The 20,581-nt window shown below is 29.4% G+C and overlaps 2 protein-coding genes across 7 annotated transcripts in view; one reads left to right on the forward strand and one right to left on the reverse strand.

Annotated features, from left to right (window-relative positions):
• The window catches only part of LOC111420405 (Cyclic nucleotide-gated ion channel subunit A), a 220,483-nt gene that overhangs the window by 73,729 nt on the left and 126,173 nt on the right, over window positions 1–20,581 (forward strand). The gene's annotated exons all lie outside the window — the stretch shown is intronic.
• LOC111428706 (lipopolysaccharide-induced tumor necrosis factor-alpha factor homolog) overlaps window positions 2–20,581 on the reverse strand; it is a 34,832-nt gene continuing 14,252 nt past the window's right edge. For 2 of the 6 annotated variants that reach the window (XR_011641163.1, XR_011641161.1), the window contains exons 4-9: window positions 11,453–11,585; window positions 10,580–11,367; window positions 1,657–1,777; window positions 1,525–1,569; window positions 1,331–1,466; window positions 2–404 (exon numbers count right to left, since the gene is read on the reverse strand). Coding sequence is in view for 4 of the 6 variants with exons in the window: in XM_071198083.1 (XP_071054184.1) it covers window positions 302–404; window positions 1,331–1,466; window positions 1,525–1,569; window positions 1,657–1,777; window positions 1,835–1,843 (414 nt within the window). In the remaining 2 variants the exon portion in view is untranslated. Of the gene's footprint in view, window positions 405–1,330; window positions 1,467–1,524; window positions 1,570–1,656; window positions 1,778–1,834; window positions 1,905–4,960; window positions 5,026–9,984; window positions 10,294–10,579; window positions 11,368–11,452; window positions 11,586–20,581 lie in introns of those variants that run through there. The other 4 variants (XM_071198086.1, XM_023064357.2, XM_071198091.1 and 1 more) reach the window with 4 other exon arrangements.

Here is a 20,581-nt window from a genome sequence, read left to right on the forward strand (position 1 = left end):
ATAAAATTATGTTTCTTTATTTGATTATATTTCTTTCTTACATAGTATATGAAAAATCTTTCTTATGGATCACAAACGTTTGAAATACATTCTCATAAACCTTGACGTACAGTATATTTTAAATTATTTATTTCTTATCACTTTAAAATATGTTCATATATTTACTTTTGTTTACTTTTAATAATAGTATACTCCTATTTATCACCATATTACAATAATTAGTGCAACTTTTATTAAATATACTTTTACATATATCTATATTTAATCTCATTTTCGTTCTTGATTAATTTATTCTATTAATTTATCCACGATATTCTCCTATGTATGCATTGCAATTGGAGCAATAATGATGAATACTTTGACATGAATCGCATGCGTAGGGAATCCATGCACAGGGCCAGCATCTAAAAATTATTAATTAGTGTTAATTAATGTCATGAAGAAAAAATAAACCGCAATTGCTTTCATCTCTTGGTGTTTAAATAACGACAAATCAAAATATTTCATAATTTACATATTATATATTCGAAAATCAGATGCTGTGGATAATATCACAAATCCTTATGGAATAGTTTTGTTACCGAATATTACTATAAAAGCTACAAAATGGATTAATATCATTTCGGGCAGTTTATTATCATGGGATTTAATTTTATTGAATCTGTTTTGAAACAGCAAAATTTGTAATTAATATATTATTCTATAAACAACAATTGTATGGAATCACAGGATGTAATCTAATTTTAAAAATTTTTATCTTAACTTATCTTTCTCAGAATATGTACTTATAAATTTTAATACATTTTATGCTCAATAATCAATAAAAAATTCAGTAATATATGAATCACCCTATTTTAACGTATAAATATTTAGGTTCCTCAAATAGCTTTTATCTTAACCTCTCTATACACGCGTACGGACTATCAGTTCATGGAATTTAAATTTATAATTTCACACTCTTTTATTGGCCCTGAAGTTGGCCTGATGACGCACGGTTAAACCTCGAATGTTTCTAGATCTAGGTCTAGTTACTTGTTATCTAGCTAAAACTAGAACTAGAAACATTCTGCGGTAGCCGTCTTAAGAGGCGCACGGCTAAACTCGAATGTTTCTAGTTCTAGATCTAGCGTTAGTTCTGGTTTTAGTTGTTCCGCAAATATCTCAACTTATGATGCAAATGGCTTAAGTTATATGAATTTAATACAAAAAAGTAAATAATAAAATTTGGCAAATAAATTTTAAGTTTAATAACTTCTCCCTATGCCATTTTTGCCCGGGATTGTTTATGTGACTGTCTAAGGGCTGGAAGATTAATAATCATTTTACTTACACAAAACAGCACATTACTAACGCCATAGTATGAGTCATAGTATTTGGTTTAGCTTGTACAGTGGTCATACTTGTGACTCCGCAATGGGCACAATGAACCATCTGACTTGTGCTGTCAAGTTGCAGTGCTTGAACAACTGAAATGATAGTATTTTATAAGAATTGACAGAAAATAATATATCTATACAGATTTACCTGTTACACTTGCAGATGAAGGACCATCATTTGGGGGCACAAAACCTGTTAAATTTTATTTATTACATAAAAGAAAAAATATATTCGTTACTAAGAAAGATCTTTATATTTAAGATTTTTTGATGTACTTACCAGGTGGAGGAGGTTGTTGTGGATAATGTATATTTGGTAGTGGATCTTCAGGTTTTGCTGTATATGGTGGTGGAGGAACTCTTTGGAAACCCTCATCGCCTTTCGCTGGTATGCCCTCCATCTACAATGAACAATTAATATATTTAAGTGAATATTCACTATTGTACACCAATCAAACTTCAATCATTACACATAATCTGTTTTGAAATCATAGTTGTGACAAATACATAAAGAAAAAAATATTTTTAACTAGAATCAAAATTTGACGTTAACCTCAAGTTTATTGCTGCCACTTGTACATTTATTAATCTAATTTGGTCCTATTTAGTTGTTATTTTGATTAACTAATGTCACAATCTGACGCGAGAATGTTACGTTTTCGAAATATCAAAAAAAAATGACTAGAAAAATGTTTGTACTAGATGCGGGGAGAGAAAAATTCATGTTGAGTGTAGAAAAAATAAGACATTTGCTTGTAACGGGTATAGATAAAAATTTTGTTTGTAGTCGAGATAATGCAATATCAAGTACAAAAAGAAATTGTATTAAATTTGTGTTTAATACAATTATAATTCTTAGATGCAACCTTTGCATCCCAATCAATAACGTGGATTGTATCGGGATAGATAACCGTATCAGATTATTCTGTGCCAATCTTTAATATGAGTTTGAGACTGATCTTCAAAAACATCATTCGAGTCATCAGCATATTTATTTAAATTAACGTAAAAATCGGTCACTAATTAATAATTGGATAATAAATTGGGGTTGCAATTTATTATCTTTAACAAAAATGTGTTATCTTTGGAAATCCGACTTTTTCACACATAAAACATTCTAATATTATATTGAAAGTTCGTTCTCTTCAATCTCTAAAGAATTTGAGTTATTTTTTTTTAACCGAATATAAACAATTTCATATTTAAAAATCAATCTTAGTGAATCTGAAAAATATATAAAACTGACCTAAATTGATGCAAAAATTATATTAAGCGAAATGAAAGTAGTTCTTTCAACACGGCGGGTGAGAATAAACGAAACTAAGAATTACAATGGATAATACGAGAGAGGAAAAGCTGTGTAAAAATGATGGGTAAAAAAATTAAAATGTTAGTAAAATAACAAAGAATAATAATAAATAAACATGTAAGAGAGGTATAGTAGTAGAGTGAATAAAGTGCATAAATTTGTAAGGAAAAGGATTGATGGGAAAAGAATTGAAATCAGCAAAATAAAAATCGTTAGATTCATTATGGCGAAGATATAAAAAAGCGGAAGGTTCTAAAATAGATTTGAGAAAAATATTTGAGACCGACAATAGGATATAAAAGTAGATGAGAGACAAAAAATTATGTGAAGTGTTAACGCATGAAACAGTATTTGCGGGCCTGAAATCGTGAGATGTTTTAGATGTAATATTTTAAACAAAGTGGGATTGCTATAATTGAAGGTTATCGTGTGGTATATATTATATGGTATATTATAGTGGTAGCCAGAAGATATTAAAGATATTGCAGATGCATAGTAGGATGTTGTAATTATATGAAAACGGATTAACAGAAATTATTAAAAGTAGATGTGTTTGCAGAAAAATACTCTACATAGAAAACAAAGTGTGTTATCATTTCGGAAAATAATGTTACATAATGTTGCACACTATATAAAAGATTCATTCAATTTCAAAATGCTCTACACTCAAAACTAATCGTAACCGACAATAAATGTTTTCCACAGATCAATTCCATTCTGTCAATGCTCATCACTACACATAAATCCGTTCGCTCAGCTCCTCTAATGTGTGTAGTAGCATTTACATGAAAGTTGTTCATAATCTCCCCAAAGACCAAGAGTACAAACGACACTTACAGCACAATTCAGCAATGCGAAAGTTTATTGTTGAGATAGCTATGAACTTGAATATTCCAATAAGTAAGTGTCCTGTCCTGTTGGAAGACTAAACCCCTAGCATCAATAGGCAGTTATAAAAACAACAATAACTATAACATATATAATATATATAATCTATAATATATATGTAAAATGGGCCCTACATCTTTGCGGGTGCAACACCACAAAAATTATTCCTTTCGACGAATATCTTTCGATTGTCATAGTTGCATAATATAAGCTTCACGTTCCCAGATACACAGAACATAGCGGATCAACTTCTCGTCGAAATTGTCATTCTCCAAAGTGTAACACACAGTTTGATGTGTTAGTACAAGATTGCAGCTTGCTCGGCACATTGATTTCTGAGGTACACCCCACACTCTGCGCTGTTTTACTACCACTTTTGCTTTTACACAAACAACCAGTGACCAATTTCTTCAAAACCCTTGTTTTGCATTGCCATCAATTTCTCGTGCTGCTAGTATACAATACAAACTTTGTGAGTCATGTTTCATTCCTGTATGTAACACTTTTTGTATACATATAGGTAACAATGACAAGCATTTAAATATTTGATGAAACAGTTCTAAGCTATGGTAGACTGGGCCTAGATACCTATCTCTTTAGGTATTTTGTGTTAATTTGAATGTTAACAGGCATAATGCAGTGAAGTGTATTAAGAAATTGCGAGCAACGGACAATGAAGATATAATCACCAGACACTAATTTCAAGCACTAACCACCAATCTCAAATGTTCATCTCGACGGGATACAGCCGCATTAGAGATTGTATTGCAACACTTGAAAGTAGCCGTAAGGAACACAATTGCTTCTTCGCGATTCTTTGTGGTTTGTGATATAAAAAGAGAATGTTATTGCTTCCACATCTTCGGAGGCTAAACTGGCACGAACTCACTCCTTAAATTAGCATTGGGAAGGTAAACGAAATTATGTACAATGCACATCCTTTATGCTATTATCATACCTATAATAACATAGATTAAAGACCTATGCATCATAATTGTCGCAAAATCAGTGTTTGATATCGACTTTGATTGGGTTCTTCGTTTATAGAGTTTAGAAGGTTTATAGAAGTATGGTTAATAAAGTGAATTTAGAGCCAATTCCTTTTCGACAAGATGAAATTATTCAAAAACTATAACAAAGATTCAAACCTACACATTGAATATTTATAATGTCATTAGACTTATTTTTTAAATTTGATTAAATTATCCATTAGCAAGCTTTGTTTAAGTTAATTTAAATAAAAACAAATTTTCCCTCTTTCTTGCTTTTTTATTTTATTTTATTGTATTTCTATATCGATTTCGAGGAAACAATCCTCATCTTCAGTAGAATCTTACATAAAATTTAAACATTATGATATAATATCAAAACTTATAAAATTACTTACTGTCAATTAAGTTGAAAAAATATTAAACATTAAATCCAACATATCATCCAAAGTAAGACTTCAACAAGTTTAATCCAAATTTGAAACTTTTTCCTTTTATATAATTGAATAAATACAATAGAATATCAAAAATCAAAGGTCAAAAACCAAAAATCAAGACACATTTAAACAAAATCCAAAATAATACAAAACAAACCACGCGTTTACAGTTGACAAATAAACGAAAAATGACTGAAGGTTAAAAGGAACAAACAAGAAAGAAACTGGTATTTATCCTGAATAACACTGTTTATATTTAAATTTAAAATCTTTTAATGAAGCAAAAATGGGCTCTGTATTGATTTGTATTTGATCATTTAATAAATTATAATTTTGATTGTGTTTATACTTTAAAATTTCTAAAATTTCAAGCAAATCCAATCTTTGACCTTTATTACATTTGTGTATTAAGTTAGTTTCTTTATATTTAATTGTATGTCCCGTTTCCATTTTATGTTTATAAACATTAAAATTATTTTTAATTTTCATGTTCTGGTTTGTTTTGAGAAGAAGCAAGAAAGAGGGAAAATTTGTTTTTATTTAAATTAACTTATTTTTTAAACTCCATACATCCTGTACATAAAAATTATAATCAAAAAAATTCTACAGATAACTCTAGAAATTCATCTTAATGAGGATCAAATAAGAAATAAATTTCCGCGGACAGAATAGTTAAGAAGATATTAAGAAAACAAATATGCCCGTCAAAGAAACTTGTTCGTGTAAACTAGCTTCTATATCGAGTTGGTAGAGGAAGTCCCTTTATAAAGCAGTCCCTGAAATCCAAAGTTATGGACGCGATTAACATTTCCTTATATCGTTTAAACATCTAACAACCAATCAAAAATTTCACTATGGAGAAAGAAAAGGAAAACTTACCAGCTACCATTCCTCAAAATATCACTAACCAGGAAACGTCTTGAGATATATTTACACAGGGATATGTAAGGGACATCAGACATACAAAGTATAGAGTTGAACATATTGCCATGGTAACATGGTAATCATCAAAAGTTAAAATTTCGTATTCTAATTTTTTCCAAGGCGACCAATCTGTGGGCGAACGTTTTTATTTTTGTTGTTAATATTGGTTTTTTACCCCATTCCCTTAATTAAAAATTGGTTGAGCATTAGCATGTTATTATTTACTTCTGTTATTTTTTTGTGTGTAATGTACAAGGCAAACAAAATGCAAATTTATAATTTTTTGTTTGTTTGTTTTTCTCTATTCAGCGAATATAATTTTTCATTAAGGTCTTTATTTTCTTTCATAACGTATGGGCATAACGCTGGGGAGAACTATCAACATGGATAAAATAAATACAATTTAATAATAAAATTTTAAATTAATAAATTTATAAAGTTATATCTCAAAAACTAATTGAGGAACTTCAAAACTGATGTCTCTAATTAAAACTGGATACTTTTCTTTGCAAGTTGTGCTAGTTTCATAAAAATTGAGCAAGAAATCGATTTTTCACAAATTTTTAAATATTGCTGCGTAGAAGTATTGCCATTAATAAAAACCAATTATATTCAATTAATTATAAAAATTAGATACTTTTCTTTATAGGTTGTGTTAGTTTCATAAAAATGGAGCAAGAAATCGATTTTCACAGGATTTTAAAGATGACGGAAAATAGTTTAAAAATTCTTAAGAAACCGATTGTATTCAAATATTAATATCTCAAGAATTAACTCATATTTTCCGTAATTAGTCTCTTCATTAACAACTACTTTCTTTTCTTGACAAGTAATGGTAGTTTTATAACAATTAACCAAGAGATCGATTTTTCACAGATTTTTAAATATTGTTGTGAAAAACTACTAACGTTGATATAGAACCAATTAAATTCAAATATTTATATCACAAGGACTAATAGAGGTTTTCAAACGGTTGGTATTCATATTTAAAAGTAGATATTTTTCTTTACAAGTTCAGTTAGTTTCATAATAATTATACAAGAAATCGATTTTCCATACAATTTTAAATTTTGCTGCGATAAATATTCAATATTGTAAAAATCGCTTAAATTCAAACATTTATATCTCAACACTGAATCGAGATTTTCCAAAACTAATCTGTTTATTTAAAATTAGACACTCTTCTTAATAACTTGTGATAGTTTCAGAAAACTTGAACAAGAAATCGACTTTTCATGAGGTTTTTAAAGCTTTCCGAAAAAACTATAAAAATTGATAAAAAATAGGTTAAGTTTAAATATTTATATCTCAAAAAATAATCGAGGTTTTCAAAAGAATCAGCTCATTTCTATATACCGGGTGTTTAAAAATTGTGTTCGGATATTTTACCCACTTATAGTCCTCATATAGATAAACAAAAAAGTTTAGGTCCTAAAATGAGCACTAAAATGGTGCTTTTCAATAAAGTTCATGTGTTCAAGACAAACACATTTTGTCTTTAGTTATTGTCAATCTCACGTCACTTTCGCTAGTGTAGTTGGGTGCTTTTATTCCATGTAAGCATGAATGAACACACAAATGCAGAAATGGCAGACATGTACGATGCTGCTAATAGTAAAGCTTATGAGGCACGTCGCCGTTACTCGGAAACTTACGCCAACCGTAACTTACCTAGTAACAAATTTTTTTCACAAAATTGCATCAACGTTTGTCGGAAGTGGGTTCTTTTAAAACAACTCACAACGATGTTGGTCGAACTCGATCTGTGAGTACTCCTGTAGTAGAAGAGGATGCTTTGAGAAGGGTTGAAGAAAATCCAGGTACGAGTGTAAGAAGGATCTCTGCTGCAGTAAACATTAATGACTCTCTACTTTCGAGAATTTTACGTCAGCAACAATTATATCCTTACCATGTTCTTTCGAACTTGTCGCTCCTGACTATATTTCGAGAAGAGCATTTTGTGAAGCGATGATGCAGAGGCTTGCCCAAAATCCGATATTTCATGCTGGTGTTTTATTCACTAACGAAGCTGCTTTTACAAAAGACGTAATTTTGAATTTTCATAACTATCACGTTTGAGCAGATCAAAATCCTCACGCTCTTGTGCAATCAGGAAGCCAGTATAAGTTTTCTGTAAATGTTTGGCTTGTTATACTTGGTTCTTCCTAATCGCTTAACTGGTGAAACTTATTTGGACTTTCTGCGAAATACTTAACCGATATTATTCGAAGATGTACCTCTCCAGGAAAGGTTACAAATATGGTTCATGCATGATGGCGCGCCTGCACTTTTTGTGATTATTGTTCGTAATTTTCTTAATACTGAATTTTCTGGTAGATGTATAGGAAGTGAAGGTTCAATAGTTTGGCCACCTAGATCACATGATTTAAATCCTCTAGACTTTTTTGCATAGCGTTACTTAAAAGCATTAGTGTATTCTGCAACTTTTAATAACTTGGAGAATCTCCAGCAAAGAATAGAACACGCGATAGGCTCATATCTATTCGCCAATCTCCAGGAGTCTTCGAAAGAGTGCGTGATTCTTTTGTACGAAGATGTCAAGCATGTCTTCAAATTGAGGGAGGTCATGTAGAGCATTTACTTTAAGCATTTTGTGTTCCTTTAAGCATGTTCTGTTTGTACTTTCCCCAATTAAATAAACATTTGAAGACCAAGACGCTTCATTCACTAATAACACTGGAATTGTGCATATCTTCGAAACCACTGCTTTTAAGACCTAGGTTTACCAATACTTTTTTGTTTATCTTGATGAGAACTATAAGTGGGCAAAATATCCGAACACAATTTTTAAACACCCGGTATATTCAGTTTTATGCGTAGAAACGCGACATTTTAATCATTAATTTGTTAGAGTAAAATAGTTTTCATTACAGCCCTTTCATGAAATTCAACAAACAAACCTTATTTTAGGTGATATTATGTGTTGTATATTACGTTTAAGTTTAAAGTCACTGATATGTGGACTTTTCTTATAGTTAAATATTTCTGATTAATTGTAATTGTCAACATTTATAGTAAATTGGTAGAATAAATTTATTTAATAATTGGATATACATTATTAATGAAAATTAAACTTGAAATATCCATCACTATAATAGCTGAAATAGATGTAACTTTGAACCTATCGTTTTGGCAACATTGTCAAACGTAAAACTGAAGCTCTAAACATCAACTTTAAAGCTAATAAGAAGATATATATATATATATATATATATATAATACCATGATCAAATCGTGCAAATTTGCACGACTTGAAAATCAGTTAGGTACAATATTGTTGTGAATTTATCTTTAAATAGATGTCATAAAAATCCAATTCGCAAATAATATTCTTATCATGCGCAACCACTTAATTGGAAACGAGATAATGTTATCTACTCATCTTAATATTTATCATCCTATACAAGTCACTTAATACGATGAAAATGTTGTTTAAAATTACGAATTAATCGATTGACTACTTAAATGACGTCAGGTCATCTCCATTAAAAAATGTTATACAAACCACAATAATATTTCCAATTTTATTTTATATACAGCAATATTATAAATAACGTAACGACAAGTAATAAGTACAAAATTTCAATGTTTTATAAAAATCAGAAAATGTAAGATGTGCAAAATTAAAATAAGAGCTACATCATCTTTAAGCTTTATCTTAATTTCCTGCGAGAAATCATAGCGTCAATTTGCTGGGCAAATTTAATAAGTCGCCTTCACTTCTTCCTCGTTTTCAAGGACGTTCCAAAGTTTCGTTCCATTCCGTGGAAAAACTTAAAACGCCGTACTGATTTGTATTCAGGTCGGAGTTTAGCTCATATCAATTATTGACACAAAGTGGAGGAGAAACACGCAATACAAAATAAGAGAGAAGTCGAGATGATAAAAATAACCGAAATATTCGAACCAAAATAAAAGTATGGTTAAAAAAAAATGGTCTATTTTGATTAATTAACAATCAAATAGGTACGATTAATTGTAATTAGCGATTTAATTTTATTTATTATTATTAGAGTATCAATGATGTTCAAAATACTTACTTTTATCTCGATTTTAAAACCTTAATGTTTCAATATCACCCAACAAGGACACTAAAACGACTTTTTGTCACGAATTCCTTTACAACAATGTGAATACCGCGTCTGCCAGTGTCGCTTATCACTTATTATCCTTATCACTACGAAGATAATATTTAACAGGTTTTAACATCTGCTGTACACCAACGAAATGAATACGTTTTGTTAATGCTTTAAACAGTTTTTTTGTTCCGTATTGATCGAAGTGTAAATACACAAAGCGTACGTCATGGAGATTTTAAATAGTTGCTAACCTTGGCGTTAAAAACTTTAAATGATTGTGTTATTTTTTAAATTATTTAATCCGGCCAAAAAATACGAATGCTACAAAAAGTTGTTACATTTTATGGCTCAAGTTCAAGGGTAAAATGAAAAAGTTTTTGGAATAACTTTGTGGTATATGCCACGTGTACTCGATTTTAGGATTTCTCAGCAACAGTGTGATGTAAAAAAAACAAGCAGTGGGGAAACGAGTTATAACTTTACTTTGTAGGATGAATAAAAATGTTAAGAAAAAAAACTATCGATTCTAAATTTCTAATTCGAAAAGTGTACTTACTTAACTTTGTTACAATTTCTTGTTAACCAAAATGAGGTATTACATTTATTCTTAGTGGCGTTGGGGAAGACGTATCTTTGAACGTTTTACAACCCTCCCGTTACTTGATGTTTTATTATCAACCCAGTTTTATTACCAAATAAATTATATTGTTCTCGTTTACCAAACCAAAGTCATTTATTTTATGTAAACTCAACAACAATTATTACAGTCCAACAAGAATTTGATGCAAATATTGTTAAATTAATTAACGATAAATAAATAAAAACATTAATTTAATTAAAGATTTCAAAAGATTTAAGTAAAATAAGTAGTTTGTTTTGATAGCAATACAAAAACATATTTTTTACCTATATTTTTTCTGTACCCGCAGGAAGAAATCTATAGAGACACTAACGAAATGGATGACTGCCAATGGAATCAATTCAAGGTTATTACTATTTATAAATAGTTCACTTTGTCTTTAAAGCACGATTTTGATTTAGTAAAACGTTAGCACTTATTGTTTGTGTGTAAAATTTGTAAAAAATTGAATGAAACCTTAAAAATTAGATTCAACAGTTTTATATAAGAAGATTGAGTCATAACTGAGAGTTCGCAACAGTGCTTATATCATCTTAACCTTAACCTAATAATAGTACCAAATATTTATAAATCTACATTCCACGAAGTATTGGATGTATATTTATGAACGATATTCTCCTAAGTACGCCTTACAATTTGAGCAATAGTGATGAGTGCTTTGACACGATTCGCAAATATATGGAATGCATACACAGGGCAAGCACCTGAAAAAATATTAAATTAATATTAATATATTATACAATAATATTGAGTAATAATGTTTATAAAAAAATTTCAATAATTACTTACAAAGCGCATAATATTAACGCAATAACATGAGTCATCGAATTTGGTTTATATTTAATATGGGTCATCTCGCGGACTCCGCAGTAGGTGCAATGAACCATTTGACTGTCGGAACCGAGTTTTAATGCTGGTATAACTAAAATAATAGTTTATAGGAAATTATAATAATGTGAGTCCAAAAATAATATCCATCACACAGAATCAAAAGTTTCGGAAAAACTAGCTTTCTTTACAAATTAATATTTATTTTAATAAAATTAAATTATAAATTTTAGAAAAAAATCTTGCTTTAAGTAAGCCACATTGAAATTATGGAAATATTTATTTATTTTAATGATTATAGAAATTTAAATACAGGAATTTCCTCTTGATTTTTAATGATGATTATTAATACATTTGACGTTTCGAACGATTTTAAATAGTTCATCATTAGAAACCGCTCTAAAAAAGATTAAAATCAACGTCGACAACATTACGGAAAACATTAAAACAAATCGAACGGAAACTGGAATGGAAACAAAAACGTATTGAATATCCTTATTAATTAATTTGTCAATTTCATCGCTTAAATGTATATTTTCTATAATTATCTATAATTTTATATCTAGTTTCCAATTTACAATGCAATTCTACACGCTCATACGAATCTAGCGATCTATCATCTATCATTTTTCAACAAAGTTTTTGGATCTAGCCGTTTTAGTTTTTAAAATATGGCCGAAAAACAAAAAAATGACTTTCGTTTTTTGCCTATAACTTCTTTATTTTTCGTTTTTTTCGTGAATCTGAAAAAACATTCTTAAGGCAACTTTTTATGAAAAATGTCATGACAAAACTAGAAATTTTCTCCGACGTTTCGTTTTCGTGAAACTATCATCAGGTTTATTTTTTCTTATGAACGCCATATTTGATTTTCACACCAAAAAATAGCATAATTAATTCTGATTTCAATGATATGTCACACAATGTATTTCATTTAAAAAAACATGGAATTATTAAAAAAAAAAAAGTAAACCTGATGATAGTTTCACGAAAACGAAACGTCGGAGAAAATTTCTAGTTGTGTCATGACATTTTTCATTAAAAGTTGCCTAAAGAATGTTTTTTTCAGATTCACGAAAAAATGAAAAATAAAGAAGTTATAGGCAAAAAATGAAAAAGTTATTTTTTTGTTTTATATTAAAAACTGAAACGGCTAGATCCAAAAACTTTGTTGAAAAATGATGAGCTCTAAGATACGCAATTTTGCCCCCATTTAACCATTTCTGTATCTTTTATGGTTTCTGAGATCCCAATGGTGGGGGTCGAATTTGAATTACCCTGTATATTATAGAGATTATTAAACTATCAATTAACTAAATTCCAACAACCAAAATTAACCATATATCTAGTTTATTTATTATGCCTGCATAATAACTGCCTATATATCCTGAATCTGATTTAAAATTAACTGACTTATTAGTTCTTGGTAATGTAGATAGCTTCACTGTTCTTTCTATTGAACGTATCACCTTCAGTGGTCAACACTTAAGGCATGTCCAAATTAAAATTATGGCGATTCTTGATTGCATGTTGGCAGAGAGCTGTCTTATTATTAGTTTTATGTTGATTAACATCGTATTTATGTTGTTTTATGCGTTTATGTAAATGTTGTTTGCTTTCACCTATATACAATTTAATGCAGTTATTACATTCTAATTGGTATATGGTGTTAATTTTGTCAGTCTTATCTATTTTATCTTTCATATTACTCAAAATATTGGTTAATTTATTATTATTATATTGCGCTAACTTAACTTCCTGAAATTCATATTTCATAAAAATAGCTTTAATTTTATTAGTTATTGTCGGGATATATTTTATTTTATAGAATTTACTTTTTATTACCAATGTTATTACCTATATTATTACCCATAGTCCTAGAAAATACACATAATAATTCTAACATAAATTTACATACTAATGATTGGTTACAAAAATATTATAACGAATTACACAAGAAAGGTAGAATATCAATCTTACAAAAACCCATAAATATACGAAATCTTTTATCTTTGTGTGAAAAATTTTGCTGTACAACACACAACAATAAAAAATCTCTACACAAAGACATTTTAAATGTGATAATACACATAGAAAAAGTTTTTGTAACGTTATTTCTTTCTTAAAGTCGCTAGATCCGTATGAGCGTGTAGAATTGCATTGTAAATTGGAAATTAGATATAAAATTATAGATAATTATGGAAAATATATATTTAAGCGATGAAATTGACAAATTAATTAATAAGGATACTCGATAAAGGTACGTTTTTGTTTGTTTGTGATAATATACATATATCCAGTTTACGTTCGATTTGTTTTAACGTTTTCCGTAATGGAGATAATGTTGTCGACGTTGATTTTAATCTTTTGTGAAACTATTTTTTTTTGAAACTTTTTGATGAACTATTTAAAATAGTTCGAAACGTCAAATGTTTTGATAATCATAATAAAATATCAAGAAGAAATTCCTGTATTTAAATCATTAAAAGAATATAAATCCTCTTTAATCATAAAATAAATGTCTAAAGGAAATATTTATCTTTTAATGTGTACGTTTTCGAATAATAAGAAATATAAATAATATAAAATATAATAATAAAAATATAAAATTACAGTTCATAAAATAAAAATATATAAGTGATTAATTGGAACTTGATAAGGAAGAAGTGGTTTCATAGTAAACTAATCTTGATAAAAACATAAAAAACAATTTTATTTTTGAAATTATGATTCATATTTAGCGTAATAAATTCCTTCTACATTATTTTGTGTAAAGTTGAAATCCGCGGTTCTAACATTTTTTTGGGAAAAATCGTACATTTAAAATGTAAAATTTGGTACAACCCATCCTCAAACTATTTTTTATAACTTCAAAAAGTTCCAGTTTTCAATTTCAATCAATTTTGAAGAAAAGAATGTTTCTTTAACCTTATTTACAAAATTTGTCAATTGAAATCAATTATATTTAATTATTATTAAAGAAACTAAATCCACGAACATAAAACTAAAACAAATTCTAACATCTTTAAACACCATATAGAAACTGGTCACAATATAGCTTACGGAGGAGTTGAACTTTTACATTCATGCAATAAAAGTTCAAAATTAGATTTTCTTGAAATTTTAGAAATTACTAAACACAAAAACAACAATAAATATCAACTCAAAATTTCATATGTAACCATCAGATTCTTTTTCGTAAGTTTATTCTATATTTGATTGATTGCTTTCTAACTTGTTTTTACATTAATTTTAGATCCCTTTGTGATATTATCATAACGTACCACATTTTTATTACTTCGTCCATTTTAAATTTTAATAACGACGCAATTTTATATTCAGAATTTCTTTCAAAATTTAAATTTTTAACATTTCAAACCTTCTTTAATGTTGCAATCTGTGAGCTTCACTTTCTGACAGTGAGCATTTCGTTATATTTTTTATATACAGTGTGTCCCCGGATAGATGAAACGACTCTTATAAAATGTAAATTTTTTTCGATATTAATTGTCATCTTTTGGGGTTCAGCCCTGCTTAGTTAAAGACTAATTTTAAACATATTTTCAAGCTTTAAAAGTTTAAGTGAGTGTTGATACTGAAGCGAAAACTTCTTGTGTGTCAGGTAAAGTACCTTTTCTGTTTACAGTATGGTAAAATGTTACTAAGAAATTTTATTCAGAATAAAAAGTTATGACCATATGCAAATTTTAGGAATCATCGGCCTACTTTATAAGATTAGATACTTTATTAAGATTTTTTGTTTTGAGATTCAAATTGTTCGGGAGAAATAAACAAACCGTTGTTAAAATGTTCACAAAAAATTAGTTGTGTGTTCGCCCACAAAAGAAAACAGTTAATCATAATTAACAGTTAATCAGTTTCATCATAATTTTTTTTAGAGTGAATACTTCCTGCTGTAAGAAATCTTTTGATTAAACGAAAACAAGTACTTCTTTTATTTCCAGTATTTGAAAATTTTCCACTAAATAAAGCAATAGCCATATTTATCGTTTTTTCCCCGGTTTCATAACATTGAATCACTTAAACTTTTTCCTCTAATGTTAACATTGTATTTAAAAAACACTTTAAATTTACTAAATTACAGTTTGGCAGATTAACGTTGACAGGAAAGCAATTTTGTTTTTCCATGGCAGTCTTTTTAGAAATAAAATAGTTTGATATGGATTTTTATCAAAGTAGGCCGATCATTCCGAAAATTTGCATATGGCCATAGTTTTTCATTCTGAACAAAATTTCTTAGTAACACTTTCACGTACTGTAAACAGAAAAGGCACTTTACCTGCCACAAAAAAAGTTTTTCTTTCACTGTCAAGATTCACTTGTTTTTTAAAAATTGAAAATATGTTCAAAATTAGTCTTTCATCAAGCAGGGCTAAACCCCAAAAAATTACAATTAATATCGAAAAAATTTTACCTTTTATAAGAGTCGTTTCACCTATCCGGGGACACACTGTATATATATTTTTTTTAATATTTTTTTACATTGTTATATATTTTTTTATATTTTCTATATTTTCATATTTTTACATATTTTAATAATAGTTCCGCCTCTGTATAGTTTTCAGCTGATGATAAATTAAGTTTTATGCAAGTGTAAAGGTCACATCTGTGTTTTATTTTTATATTCAAAATTAAAGAAACTGTTCATCCAGGAAACATGAAATTTGGTTTAATCTAACGTAAAACATTTTCATCCCAAGTAGTTTCAGTTCTTAATTCCAAACTGAAACTTTTTGTTAACTTCAATTTCAAAAAAATATTAAATTGAATCTGGTGTTAAACTAAAACTAGAACTAACACTAGCACAATCACTAGAACTAACTGTGACTACTAGAAGTCACTTCGAACTTGTTTCTGAAGAAGGTTGCAACATGGCATCCGAAACGTCAAACATTTTTTCAAAAAACGCACGGCTTAACCCGAAAGTTTCTAGTTCTAGGTCTAGTGTTAGTTCTAATTTTGGTTTAATTAACACCGGCCGTGAAAGCCTTCGTACTTATATGAATCTGGTGTATTTTAAAATTTTAGAGACTTAAAATTTGATACTACCTATCCTTAAACCGTTTATTATAACTTCAAAAACATGTTTTAATTAACCATATTTTGAAAATTGCATCAAATTAAATCAAATTGAAATATTGTGATATAAATTTGATATAATTTAACGTCAAATATTTTTTTATAATTTCAAGACGTTTCAGTTCTTAATTCCAAACCGTTGAGTATAAATAAATTATTTCATAACTTCAAATTCGAAAAACGTCAAATTGATTAAAATTTATTAATTAATCATATTTTATGATTTTTTTATGTTTTAATTTTCGCTAAAATAAAACGCCAAATTAATCAATGATTTTATAATTTTTTGTAAATAAACGTTAAAGTTGGAATCTTTAAGTTTTGTACAATATAAGACGTAATAGAAAAAGTATTTTGACTGTGATATATAATAATATCTTTATTTAAGCTATCGATCCGGTAACGGGTCTTTCCGCTTTTTGAATGTGATTAAAAATAAAACTCTATTTAAGTCTATTCTAAGAATTTATTAAGAAAAATCTTGAATCCAGGAACGTACAAACATAAATAATCGTTTAGGGGTCATCTTTTATCGATAACATTTTGAAAATGTTTTGAAATTAAAGATAACTTCTAAAATTTCTAAAGGAGTAATATTCGATTAGACCAACCACACCATATTTTTGTGTATATTTTTAGCCACATTGCATTTTTGTGAAAAGTGTTTATTTTTTCCATACTTCACATCGGAAAATATTAAGACTCCGATAACTATTTAGTTCACCGTTGTATCGAGAAAATACCAAAATAACCGGTAAAACACCAATAGTATAACAATTTCAAGACGAACATAAATTGAATCATTGATCAATGATGCAAAGCATCAGAAACTGCAGATGCATATAGATACCAAAAAACATCAGCAAAACATGATGGGACCATCGAGCAAAGAATTTTTTGAAGATATTTGCCAAGCTTTTGTATCGGCGAATATACCTCTTTCAAAACTCAATAATCCTAGCTTACGAGGTTTATTTAAAAAATATACCGGGTGGAACTTTCTGATGAATCCGGAATTTAGAAATACCGTAAACGCAGAGGAAAATTTTAGACAAATACCAGAAAAAAATACAGCTTTTAGAAAGACAGAATATTGAACTTGCTACGTCGATTTTTAAAACTGAGAGTCTTTTTAACCAATTAAAAAATGTAGATGCGGATTTTACCATAAAATTGCAGCATAATATTCATGCAGTAATTTCACGCAATCCCGATTATAATATTTTAAAAGGAATTGCGACCAATTTATTTTCCAACCAAAAAATAACTTCTAAATATGGCCCGTTCTAGCATTTACATTTGCGCCAGTTACCAGTTGTGACGTCGAAAGAACACTTTCTAGATTCAAAGACATTTTAGCACCCAAACGGTCGTCATTTTCTGAAGTAAATTTAGAAAAGGTCATTATTATTCAATCATTTCACCAAATAGGAACTGAGAGTCGAGAAAAATTATGATAAAGTACATAATTACTTGCTTATTTAGCGTTAATAACGCAACACACGTGAACTGGTCGACTGGACTTTGATACCGAAGAATCCGAGGCCCAGTGATAATATACAGGTGTCTCACGTACTGGTTTATTAGAACTTTTTTAGATTCCGCTATTCATACAGTTTTGAAATTACGGTAGTAGGGGTAAATCATCTGAAGTTTCGATCTAATATACTTTCAAGATGGCCGCCACTATACCGGGAACCGTTCGTTTTTTTTTAGAAGGCTGTGACATTGACAGCTTTTTGTTTAATTTGTTTTTACAATAATTAACTACGATTGATAATCCTTTAGTTTACTATAAAATCTTTTTATAGCTTTTATTTACCACAAAATAACAAAAAAAACAACAAATGAAAACAAATTTTTGTGACAAAAATTAGATTTAGATAAAAAAAAATAAAAATTTTTTATTAACTTTCATTTGGATATGCAATAAAATATGATAAAATATTTATTTTGTTGTCTTCATCACTAGTGATCGAAAATTTTTTCTTTGTGATTGTTTCTTTGTGTTAGGTTTGGGTATCTCTCATTAAATGTTCGACACGTCCTATCCAAAAGTCTATTACAATCACCATGAATATAAAATAAATTTTAAATGTCGACGTTGGAATAATTTGCCGTGATATTCAATGACTCTCACCTGTCGGAAAATGTAAATAATGACAACAAAAATACATATACAGGCTGGTCCGTTACTAATGGGACACAGAGCAACAGTGAACTCCTTACGTTAAATTATTACGATTTACCCCATTTATCTTAGTCCAATTGTTAATAATAACGAAGGTTAAAGTTAATATTATATTTTTGTTTTTCTTTAATAATTTCGCTTTCTCTTACATTATGAACATGAAAATTGGTACACTGGCATTTTTTAAGATGAAAAATAATAATTTGGTATTAGTTGTGATCTACCTTTCGGATGGCGCTGCCTACCCTAAATAAACTCCCTTAAAGTAGTCATATCTTTTTCATCGTTAAAATTTTTACAACTCACACAACTTGAAACAGTTTCTCAGGCACTTTTACAATAATTTGGTATACCTACTAATCTTTTCTAAAGTTCTCCGTTTCCAAGATAATCACTGTTTAAGTGCACATTGCAAAATTTAACTATGCTCAGTAAACAATAGTTGGCGGTAAAAAAGTGTTTCTTAACAATAGGGCCGTTAAAGTTAATCGATTAGAAAGACCGTCTTTCAAAAAATTGTCTAAATTAAATTAGACGGATTTGTAACGTTTTCACGTTCGAAAATTGTTTAATTTGTGCAATAATTAATGTAAAGTGGGGTACACACCTTCCGTTTATCAGCGTAGTTATCTGTCGAAAATAACTGTGTGAAAATCTGTGCAGTTATCTGAACTGCAGATGTGTAGTACACTTTCAAGTTTCGTCTCAGTTTCGACCAATTTTTACTCAGTTCTCCCGTTACTTTCGACAGGTTTGGTTCTAAGTGTGTTATAAAATAATTCAAGTTCAATGGGTGACAGAAAAAGAAGAGCCGCAGTTTGTTGCATAATTGCAGCAGTGTTGCTAGAAGAAGAAAAAAGGAAAAAATGCCGTGTAAGTTGGTGCAAACCTTGGTATCTGCAAAGAAGCGTTTTACCCAGTGATTTTACCACTTACTGATTGAGTTATAAGAAAGTGGGGAAATTAACGATTATAAAAATTACCTAAGGATGGAGGAAAATGCATTTCAAATTTTATTGGTCAAAGTTGCTCCTCTTATTGAAAAAAAGGACACAATCTTGAGGGAAGCAATACCAGCGCATGTAAGAATGATTGCCACACTTCGGTTTCTAGCAGCTGGGAAAAGGTTTAAAGATTTGTCATTCTCAATGAGAATATCTCCTCAGGCTCTTGGAGAGATAATAATAGAAACATGCGTGGCAAGACGGAAAGCGCTGAAAAATGTTATTCTGGTAAGCTTACTTTACCTGGTAAGACCATAGGTGTGACTGAATAAAATATATTCCGAAAAGAGGAACCATATGGAGATCACCGGATGGAGAAGTATGTGTTGCTGTGGTCGGTCCGAGATTTCATCCGTTCCTCCTGTTGGTTCCCTTTGGAAAGGGGCAGACGTTTCGCCTGCAGTTCGTTGTGTGACAACGCACTGAAGCCCCTTTCCAAAAGGAACCAACAGGAGGAACGGATGAAATCTCGGACCGACCACAGCAACACATAACTTAACTATATATAAATATAAAGAGATACAATATATTATATTGTTATTGTAAATTTTGGCATTCGTTGTCGTCGTACGAGAATCCCTCTAACACAGTCCCCGTGGGGTTCAGAATGATACGAATACGAATTCGAACCCCAACTAGGAGATGGTGATGGAGTGGATAAGGGCCCCACATCACTTGCCCAAAATACCACAGGCTCGGAACATACACATCATTAGCTTAAGCCTCCGATCTCTTTGGATCATTTACTTTCTTCACTGCACTACTTATCACGTGTTGCATCAGACTCAAGAGGTT

Source organism: Onthophagus taurus, chromosome 1 (assembly GCF_036711975.1).
Source record: "Onthophagus taurus isolate NC chromosome 1, IU_Otau_3.0, whole genome shotgun sequence".
In the NCBI taxonomy this organism is placed as follows: domain Eukaryota; kingdom Metazoa; phylum Arthropoda; class Insecta; order Coleoptera; family Scarabaeidae; genus Onthophagus; species Onthophagus taurus.